Source organism: Patella vulgata, chromosome 1, assembly GCF_932274485.2.
Source record: "Patella vulgata chromosome 1, xgPatVulg1.2, whole genome shotgun sequence".
In the NCBI taxonomy this organism is placed as follows: domain Eukaryota; kingdom Metazoa; phylum Mollusca; class Gastropoda; family Patellidae; genus Patella; species Patella vulgata.
This window is the reverse complement of record NC_065879.2, coordinates 3713386-3725071: the sequence shown is the minus strand read 5'-3', so window position 1 is coordinate 3725071 and position 11686 is coordinate 3713386. Positions and strand designations below refer to the sequence as shown.

The following is an 11686-nucleotide window of genomic DNA, read 5'->3' as shown; positions in this document are numbered from 1 at the left end:
GGCTTCAATTCAGTTGGACAGATTATCTCAGGAAATTGTTGGATATGGCATAAAAAATTTTGCTATAGTTGCTAAGGCGATAACATAATAAGTTGCTAATCATGGTATTACTATAATAAATAGTTTTACATACAGTTCTAAATAAATAATATCACACAAATTAATTGAGATCATTTTTATAGTCTATATTATTATCATCCTTTGATGTAGGATGTTGGCGTACCATTATTTCAACGGTCCTCTTGTTGTTACAATATATTACTTAATATCTCGCTCTTGACCATTAAACAATACATAATGTAATAAACACAAAACCATAATATGTAACACATTTACTGTTTTAATTAAAGCGACGTTTCGTTGAGGGTTTTCTCAACGTTATCAAGCAAATGATGATGAAAATACTATACAGAAGATTATAATTATAATCAGTTGGTTTGGTAATTATACATTATCATTACATGATAATTGGTATTGGTTTAATAAACATAAAAACAAGCAGTTGCCATGCAAGATATGCCCATATTTTGCAATGGATTGACAGAGAACAAGCTAAAAAAAAAAGTGATTTTTCGTACAATCAGGGCCATAATCCATAAAGTTAAGAGTCTGATACCTGGAATTATCGAAAGGAACCTATATCTTTGAAATTCAAACTCAGCTGCCATTGTGGTGTAACGGTTATATATTTAAACATGTTTTAAAATTAGATAAAAATTGTGACCTCTAGAGGGTGCACAAGCTAAAATTGTGATTCTTCATACAATCAGGGGCCATAATCCAGGAAGTTATGGTCAGATATACGCAAATATTTACAAGAACTGAGATCTTTGGGATATAAACATATATTTTAAGTTTAATCAAAATTGGATAAAAATTGTGACCTCCACAAGCTAAAAACATGATTGTTCGTTCAATCAAGGGCCATAATCCATGAAGTAACCGTCCAAAATCCAAAGGAACCAAGAGCTTTGGGAGACAGACCTATATTTCAAGTTTCGTCAAATCTGGAGAAAAATTGTGACCTGTGGAGTGTCCACAATCAAAGTGTGGATGGACAGATGTCTGGACAGGGGTGAAGACAATATATGAAAATGTGGGCGTATAAAAAATAAAATTTCAAAATAGAAGTATAAATGGATGGATTTCAGTTATCAGATAGCAGTATACATGTAAATGGATTTAAGTTACTAGACAGCAGTATACATGTAAATGGATTTAGGTAAGAAATCAGTACACATGTAAATGGATTTAAGTTAGAAATCAGTACACATGTAAATGGATTTAAGTTAGAAAGCAGTATACATGTAAATGGGTGGATGGATTCAATATTAGATAGGAGTGTAAAATCAATAAAGATATTATTAAATTTATACTTCTTCTCACTATAATACAGAGAGAAAGCCATTTTGGGACTAACACATGTTTCAATTTTATTTCAATAATTCGCTTGCCCGTAGGGGTCTTTAGCAGTGGGAGGAAACCGGAGGACCCAGAGAAAACCCACGAGGTTGGACAGGTGACCCTACTCCTTGTCACGTACAACTGGGGAATCGAAACCACACCAGCTGACTCAATGACAGCGCGCACGTGCTAACCATTTAGCCAGCCATCCACCCTGGGTCATAACAGAAATTCAATACTTCTTCATCTCACTTATGTAAACAATATATATAAATTTTAAAATGATTGGATGGTAAATGAAGAATGGTCTCAAGAAATTGTAGTGGATAACTGACATTCGGATTAAAACACAGATCCTATTTCGTTTCGTTTTTATTGTTCAAAATTCCGTTTTACTTGTCTTTACTACACTAGGATCTGGAAGAGTTGTTAGCATTGACGTGTTCTGAATAGTGTGAGGTATTAGCCAATGAAACCGGTCTGTTACGGCGAGCTTTAGGTGTGTTTTGCACGGAACTTTGGGTAATCCACTAGTAACACTAATGCTGATTGGTTAATCAAATATCTTACGTCATAGGCTTACTTGCCGCTCGTATGACCTCTGACGTGACCTATCGCAACAACTGGTCAGATCTTCATGTAATGTAGGCCATCGAAAGTATAAAAAACGAAACGAAATATAGATCTGTATTTTAATTAGATTGGGATAACTGACTGATGGGGAGATGATAATATGTGGGACTAACAAATTAAATATGATATTTACCATCTGTCAATGTGATTTCATGTTATGAGACAGTTGATTTATAAATCTATAATAGGTACACCTCAACAATACTGAGACACATGGTCCAATAAATCATCTTGTTATATTGATAGAGATCACCGAATTAATTTATTCATTTATAAATCTAAAATACACCTCAATAATACTGAGACGCATGGTCCAATATATCACCAAATTTATTTATTCATTAATAAATTAATTAATAAATTATCTCGTTATGTAGATATCATCAAATTAATTAATTTATGCATCTATAATTAAAAATGTCTATTTGCAGTAATTTATGCAATTATATTAAATTTTAAAAAAAAAATTAATCTCAATTCAATAAAAAATAAAATATACATATAATTTATAATAAATATATTAAATACAATAATAAACAATATCTTATTGTTTTTGTCACCATAAATTTGTAAAATATAATATTTCTCAACAATAAAACATTATAAATCTTACCAAACGTATCTTCTGAGCATAAAAAAACTCATTCATAAAAATCATATCATGCGTAAATATAAATCTGCAGGTTTAAAAATTATACTTTTTTCTACAAAATATAAAGCTGAATAAAAATATCAATTACTATGCCAAAACTCACAACCATTGATTGGCATTTAGTAATTGAACATATTAACACAAGGTACAATTTTATGGATAGGTCCCTTAGTATTAAACTCACTGAAATGAAATGAAATGAAATGGGGTTTAACGTCCTACTGTTTTGCTCCGAACTGGGCTAATGAGGGAAATTTTGCCCGGACAGCGGCACTACGTGCATGCCAATGTATACACAGGACTTCGGTTTTCATCCCAAAATGAAGACTAGACAGCTGTCCTTGTCAGGCCCTCCTTCCTGCATCACTGACAAGGGGGAATCAAGCTGGAAAATCTGGATGAACTTTCTCGGCCAATGCAGGGATCGAACACCCGACCTCCAGGCTAGCGAGCCAGCGCCTTACCCACTTAGCCACCGGGATCCCCCATAAAACTCAGTAATTGTGTAGCCATAAAATTGTATTTTGTGTTATTATGTTCAGACACTTTATAGATTAATAAAATGATATGTAGCATTATTACTGAAATAAAATATTTATGGCACAAACTTCATCAGCAGGTATCTTAAAGCTGAACTCAGATTACAAAACTATATTTTCAATAAGCTGATAGTGAAAAAAAAATACCCCTCAACCAGTCGAGTGTGTGGTAGTTGAAATATAGCAAGCCGGATGTGCACACTGTCCTTAACAAGGCAAATACTGGATGTGGGCATGGTTTGCCCATCTTCTTATACCCTTCATCAGTCGCCATGTTTGTTCTACAAATTGAAAACAAGTAGAGGACTGTTTAATTATTTCCATAGTTTTGTAATCGGAGTTCAGCTTTATTGACGCATTTGTAAGAGCTAAATCTGCCTATTGCAGGTCTTTTTTTGTGACTTCAAATGCTATATAAATTATTATTTAGACATTAATTAATTTATCCAGACCATAATCAACTCTCTAGATCATCAGATGACCAAGATATTGAATGGATTAGACAATGTCAGACATATCTTCGTTAAAAGTTAAAATGGAAAATCAAGATTTTGTTTATTATTGTAGGTACTTGACAATCAAGACCATTTATGTGATTAGTCAAAACTTCAAACATTCATAACTTAGCTACGAGTAATGTAATTTGACCGAACATATCTATAATTCATTATCTATTTTGGAACTATTATAGCAAGAAGGGTCAGCTCTATCTAAATCTTACATAATGAATCTTTGATGATAATATGTAACATTGTTACTCAGGGGCGGATCCAGGAATTTTTGCAGGAGGGGGTTTGCCAGGTTCCTGTTAAAGAAATCCGTCATCATCGTCTCTAAATTACATAGGCATACATACAAATTGAGCTTTTTAAAGAGAGAAATCATTTTTGTAATGATGACGGGACACGTTGTGATTTAATTTCATTGATGCAAGGCATTCATTTTATTTTATGTAGCTGAGCAGGGTGGGGTTTGGACCCCCCAAACCCCCCCTCTGGATCCGCCCCTGTTACTAAAATTTCATATAGCACTACATATAGCATATAAACTTCTCATCAGCAGGTATTTTAACAATATGATTAAAACACAGATCCTATTTCGTTTCATTTTTTTATAGTTCAAAACATAGTTTTACTTGTCTTTACTACACTACGGTCTAGAAGAGTTGTTATATAACCCGCCTTCTTGATGATGTGAGGGATTAGCCAATGAAACGGTCTGTTACGGCAAGTTTTTGTAGTGAGGTGCACGGAATTGTGGGTAACCCACTAGAATCGTCAACGCTGATTTGTTAATCAAATGACTGACGTCATAGGGTCAAAAGTCACTTGTACGACCTCTGATGCGACCTTCCAGTACAACTGGTCAGATCACCATGTAGTGCAGGCGCCATCAAAAGTATAAAAAAACCAAAAAAAACAAAATTTGGATCTGTATTTTAACCAGATTGTTATTTTAACTAACTGACTTTATCGTACACTAAATTAAATAAATAATTTCTAACTAAATGTCTGACTCCTTTTAAACAGTTTTTTACCCCTTTTCTTGCGTTTTTTAGCAGACACCGGTTTACCACTGGCAGCTTTCTGATCACGTTCTTCCTGTTTCTTCTGAAGCCACATTATATGTTCTGCTCTCTCTGAAATCAGAAAAAATATTTACGTTGATACGAAGTTGAGGATTTGTAATACAACTCAGATATAGGTGAAGTTAAATATACCAAGGAATAAATATACTATTCAAAAAAAGTAGGGGATATTTGATTTTTAAGTGTTATTAAAGTCACCTAATGAAACTGACGAAGAAAAAAATGACAAAATGAAATGAAGTTCACATTCATCGATTTATTCCAAATGATCGTTAGACTAAGTAAGGCACAGACTGACCATTATAAGGGTAAAATGATACCCGGGGTCAAACAGCAAAGTTACCACAGCATCACAACCAAGTCAGTAACGGGTAAATCCTCCTCTGTTTGCCAAACAAGCATTGATCCGACGTGGCATACTCCTAATGAGACGTCTAAGGTCATTTTGGTCCAGATTGTCCCATTCCTGTTGCAACGCAGCAGCAAATTCTTGGACATTGGCAGGACGTTGTTGACGTTGACGTAACCTCTGTCCAAGCATGTCCCAGACATGCTCGATGGGGGAGAGGTCGGGACTCAGTGCTGGCCAAGGTAATGTGGTGATGTTCTGTTGTGGAGGTAACCTGTAACGATCCTGGCCCTGTGACATCTTGCGTTATCATCCTGGAAGATGAAACGGCGGCCATGACGTCGTGCGAACGGCACAACATGGACTGCCAAGATGTTGTCCCGGTAGTACTGGCCTGTAACACGCCCTGCAACAACATGTAAAGCCGTTCTTCCAGCAACAGTGATGCCTCCCCACACCATAACAGAACCACCCCCAAATCGATCATGTCTGATGACGTTAACGTCTTGGAAGCGCTCGTTTCGACGACGCCACACCCTCCTACGTCTGTCCAAAAAATCAACAGTGAACCTTGACTCATCTGAAAACATCACATTGCTCCAGCGTCGATTATCCCAGTGTTGACGATCCCTACACCAACGACGTCTTGCCTGAATGTGATGATCTCTCAAACAAGGGATCACGCGAGGACGTCGGGCGCGAAGGTGACCCCTATGCAGTCGATTCCGAATCGTCTGGCCACTCACTCTCACACCAGTGTCTGTTTGAAGACGAGCGCTGATCTGATTTGCTGTGATGACACGATTTCTCAAGGCCAAGGTACGGATAAATCGATCCTGGGCTTGAGTTGTCGCCCTTGGTCGACCTGAGCGTGGTCTGTCCTGTACAGATTGTGTATCACGGTATCTGGACCATAGCCTGCTTATGACAGACTGAGAAACATTCATCGTCCGCGCCACAACCGCCTGTGTTGTGCCGATCTGTAGCATGCCAAGGGCACGTAACCTTTCATTTTGGGTAAGCCGACGCATATCAAAATTTTTTTCTGGTCACTAAAACAATTTAACTGATGTTTCCACCCTGGAATTCAATGCCACAATGACTGTAACATTCAAAGTCAGAGTCGTGCAAATCTTGAGTTGGACCCCCATGATGATCCCAAGCATCACCTGCATTCCATGCGGTAGCTATTGGTGCGTTTGGGCGTCACATGTAACTGGAAATGTTTCTTCTGTTAGGTTCTATAGTGACTTTTTTCGTAGTCATTTGCATATTTTAGTATTATGCCCCCAAAATCAAATATCCCCTACTTTTTTTGAATAGTATATATTTTTATTCCATAAATATTTTCATTTAAATAAAAGAGTTACATTTCACAACAAGCGGTTACCATGCACGATACACCCACATTTTGCATAATCCAGGAATATCAACAGCAACCAAGATCTTTAAGTTATAGACATACATTTCAAGTTTCATCAAAATCAGATAGAAATTGTGACCTCTATAAGTTCCACAACCTTGTTATTACATACTGTTACGCTATTTGTGTACAAGGACTGGTCATTTTGTCCGACAGTTTCGGTCCGATTTTCATAAAATTAGAACTCAGCTATCATTAACGGTGATATATAAAACGTTTTTTGAAAATTGAATAAAAATTGTGACCTCTATGGAGACCACAAGCTAAAAACGTGATTTTTCAGACAATCCGGGGCCATAATCCAGAAAGTTGCAGTCCGATATACGCAAAAATCGAAAGGAACTGAGATCTTTGGGTTATAAACATACATTTGAAGTTTCATCTAAATTGGATAAAAATTATGACCTCTAAAATGTCCACAGGGGCCATAATCCAAGAAGTTTCAATCAGATACATCCCAATTTCAAAAGGAGCCAAGATCTTTTGGAGATAAACCTATATTTCAAGTTTCGTCAAAATCGGATAAGAATTGTGACCTGTATTGTGTCCACAAACAAACTGTGAATGGACGTCCTGACAGGGCCGACGACAATATACTTCCACATGAATATGTGGGTGTATAAAAAATGACTTTAATTCGTCAACTTATGACAATGCGCAATCCAAAAGGTAAAAGTTGTTTTCCCATTGTAACCCAGGAACTGTCTTCCTCCTTTAATTTTACAATGTACATTAGTTAAAAATTTACCGGTAAAACTTTGTTAGTAAAAACTGTGAAATTATCCAAGGATTATTTATCAATAAAGAATACAACAGAACAACAACAAAACAACAACAGGACATTTGTTAGCCATGTGAACTTTTCAAATAAGAAATGGTATCAGGTGTTTTTGAAAGAGAAAGCATACCCTGCATCACACAATACACTTATCCCCACTCATAGCTAACAGGACCAATGGTTTGAACCTGGAATTCAGAAGCAGAATGGCTACTATGTGTAACATACTGTAACCCGGGTTTCATTTAATCTTGCTAAATACACAAAATGATACCCAGGTTACAGTGAGCTAGTCCAGTCCATTGATTTAACCAACGGTTGCCAGGCAAGATACGCCCACATTTTGTAACAAGCTAAAACAAAAAGCAATTTTTCGTACAATCAGGGGCCATTATCCAGAAAGTTATGTTGAAATGTGCGAATATCGAAAGGGAGTGAGATATTTGGGATATAAAGATATATTTTAAGTTTCATCAAAATCAGATAAAAATTGTGACTTCTAGAGGGTCCAAAACATTGGTATCAAATACTTTTACACTATTTGCGTACAATGAACAGCCATTTTGTCAGGCAGTTTCTTTCACCAAATTTTAACTCAACCTTCATTGATATTAAGCATTTTTTTAAAATTGAACACAAATTGTGACTTCCATGTGATTTTTCAAATAATCAGGGCCATAGTCCAGGAAGTTACACTCGGATATGTACGATTATCATGATTATCGAAAGGAACCAAGATGGACAAACAGACAGGGACAACGGCATAATACCTCCACATGAAAATGTGGGCATATAAAAATAAAACTAAAAGAATGACAAAAATTTGTTCAAATGAAAAGTGGTATGAGATAACAATTTAATTAACTACCTAATTGTTTTTCTGCTTCTTTAAATCTTTTGTATTGTTCTGGGATCCAAACTTTAGGATGACTCAACAAACTGAAAAAAAAAACACAGATAACCATGAAATACTGTTTTCTAATCAATTTAATAAGTTGTAAAATAAGTAGGCGTGGTAATAAGTATGACGGGCACTAATTCCTTAACACCTGACAAAATTTATCGCAGATAAAGTAATAGATACCATAGGGATTGTGCCTTACAGAGAGTTAATTTGGATCTGACATTGTGACTGTTATCATATTCCCAGACTTAGTGAAAATAATTAACCATACATTATATAAGATTTAGATAAAGAGCTGACCATTCTTGCTATAATAGCTCAAAATTAGATAATGTAAAATGAAAATATTAAAAATTTCATTCAAATTACTTCATTCTGAGCCAAGTTATCACTGTTCGTAGTTTTGACAAGATGTGGGCATTGTGGTAACAAGTGCACTGGTATATTCCGAGACTTAGCCTTGTTTTCCCATTTTTAAATTAAATTTTTAAATGGCGAACCGTTCTAATCTAGTTGAATGGTCTGAATACGTTAATTAAAATCGAATTAATAATTTAGATAACATTTCAGGCCTGAAGAAAGCCCTGCAATAGACAGATTTAATGTTTAACTTACTTGGTACTAGATGACTGTGGTAAATATCCTGGTACATCATAATATAATGTTCTACCATTGGGCGGATACAGAGCTCTAGTAATATATAATATTTATAATACAAAGTTCTACCATTGGGTGCATACAGAGCTCTAGTATATAATATTGTAACAGTTTGGCCTGCGCTGTTTAGAAGTAACACCATATTCACCATTTTTATACGATTTATTCAATACAACCATGAGATAAATACACGACCATTATTTACATTAATCAGGTAACCTTAGTGTTGGTTATAAGAAGGGTCTTGTGGGGGGTGGGAGATAGCCATAACGTCATTTATTCTAATGTCCAGTGTCATGCCTGACAATGTTCAGTCTGACAATTGACGCTGTAAGTCCTGACAAGTTCGCCCTGACAACCTGACAACCCGCCATGCCTGACGGATTGCTTAGGCTCAACTACGTTATGATCATACAAAAACGTCAAGGGGAGACGGTTCTACCAGGATGGTCGGTAGCGCCGTCATAATTCCTTTTGTCAGGCCAGCTTTAAGAGGTCCTTACCCTAGGCTGCCGTAATGTAGGCCATCGAAAGTATAAAAAACGAAATGAAATATAGATCTGTAATTTAATTAGATTGGGATAACTGACAGATGGGGAGATGATAATATGTGGGACTAACAAATTAAATATGATATTTACCATCTGTCAATGTGATTTCATGTTATGAGACAGTTGATTTATAAATCTATAATAGGTACACCTCAACAATACTGAGACACATGGTCCAATAAATCATCTTGTTATATTGATAGAGATCACCGAATTAATTTATTAATTTATAAATCTAAAATACACCTCAATAATACTGAGACGCATGGTCCAATATATCACCAAATTTATTTATTCATTAATAAATTAATTAATAAATTATCTCGTTATGTAGATATCATCAAATTAATTAATTTATGCATCTATAATTAAAAATGTCTATTTGCAGTAATTTATGCAATTATATTAAATTTAAAAAAAAAAATTAATCTCAATTCAATAAAAAATAAAATATACATATAATTTATAATAAATATATTAAATACAATAATAAACAATATCTTATTGTTTTTGTCACCATAAATTTGTAAAATATAATATTTCTCAACAATAAAACATTATAAATCTTACCAAACGTATCTTCTGAGCATAAAAAAACTCATTCATAAAAATCATATCATGCGTAAATATAAATCTGCAGGTTTAAAAATTATACTTTTTTCTACAAAATATAAAGCTGAATAAAAATATCAATTACTATGCCAAAACTCACAACTATTGATTGGCATTTAGTAATTGAACATATTAACACAAGGTACAATTTTATGGATAGGTCCCTTAGTATTAAACTCACTGAAATGAAATGAAATGAAATGGGGTTTAACGTTCTACTGTTTTGCTCCGAACTGGGCTAATGAGGGAAATTTTGCCCGGACAGCGGCACTACGTGCATGCCAATGTATACACAGGACTTCGGTTTTCATCCCATTCGAATGACTAGACAGCTGTCCTTGTCAGGCCCTCCTTCCTGCATCACTGACAAGGGGGAACCAAGCCGGAAAATCTGGATGAACTTTCTCGACCAATGCAGGGATCGAACACCCGACCTCCAGGCTAGCGAGCCAGCGCCTTACCCACTTAGCCACCGTGATCCCCCATAAAACTCAGTAATTGTGTAGCCATAAAATTGTATTTTGTGTTATTATGTTCAGACACTTTATAAATAATAATATGATATGTAGCATTATTACTGAAATAAAATATTTATGGCACAAACTTCATCAGCAGGTATCTTAAAGCTGAACTCAGATTACAAAACTATATTTTCAATAAGCTGATAGTGAAAAAAAACTACCCCTCAACCAGTCGAGTGTGTGGTAGTTGAAATATAGCAAGCCGGATGTGCACACTGTCCTTAACAAGGCATATACTGGATGTGGGCGTGGTTTGCCTATCTTCTTATACCCGTCATCAGTCGCCATGTTTGTTCTACAAATTGAAAACAAGTAGAGGACTGTTTAATTATTTCCATAGTTTTGTAATCGGAGTTCAGCTTTATTGACGCATTTGCAAGAGCTAAATCTGCCTATTGCAGGTCTTTTTTTGTGACTTCAAATGCTATATAAATTATTATTTAGACATTAATTAATTTATCCAGACCATAATCAACTCTCTAATATTGAATGGATTAGACAATGTCAGACATATCTTCGTTAAAAGTTAAAATGGAAAATCGAGATTTTGTTTATTATTGTAGGTACTTGACAATCAAGACCATTTATGTGATTAGTCAAAACTTCAAACATTCATAACTTAGCTACGAGTAATGTAATTTGACCGAACATATCTATAATTCATTATCTATTTTGGAACTATTATAGCAAGAAAGGTCAGCTCTATCTAAATCTTACATAATGAATCTTTGATAATAATATGTAACATTGTTACTCAGGGGCGGATCCAGGAATTTTTGCAGGAGGGGGTTTGCCAGGTTCCTGTTAAAGAAATCTGTCATCATCGTCTCTAAATTACAAAGGCATACATACAAATTGAGCTTTTTAAAGAGAGAAATCATTTTTGTAATGATGACGGGACACGTTGTGATTTAATTTCATTGATGCAAGGCATTCATTTTATTTTATGTAGCTGAGCAGGGTGGGGTTTGGACTCCTCAAACCCCCCCCTCTGGATCCGCCCCTGTGGGGGGTGGGAGATAGCCATAACGTCATTTATTCTAATGTCCAGTGTCATGCCTGACAATGTTCAGTC

At 35.3% G+C, this 11686-nt stretch overlaps 1 protein-coding gene across 2 annotated transcripts in view; it reads right to left on the bottom strand.

The window, feature by feature from the left end:
- Window positions 1–2598: 2598 nt before the first annotated feature.
- Window positions 2599–11686, bottom strand: part of LOC126808476 (uncharacterized) — a 28403-nt gene continuing 19315 nt past the window's right edge. For both annotated transcript variants that reach the window (XM_050533204.2, XM_050533207.2), the window contains 3 exons: window positions 8886–8960; window positions 8235–8305; window positions 2599–4867 (listed from right to left, as the gene is read on the bottom strand). In XM_050533204.2, coding sequence (XP_050389161.1) covers window positions 4728–4867; window positions 8235–8305; window positions 8886–8960 — 286 coding nt within the window. In that variant the 3' untranslated portion in view covers window positions 2599–4727. The remainder of the gene's footprint in view (window positions 4868–8234; window positions 8306–8885; window positions 8961–11686) is intronic.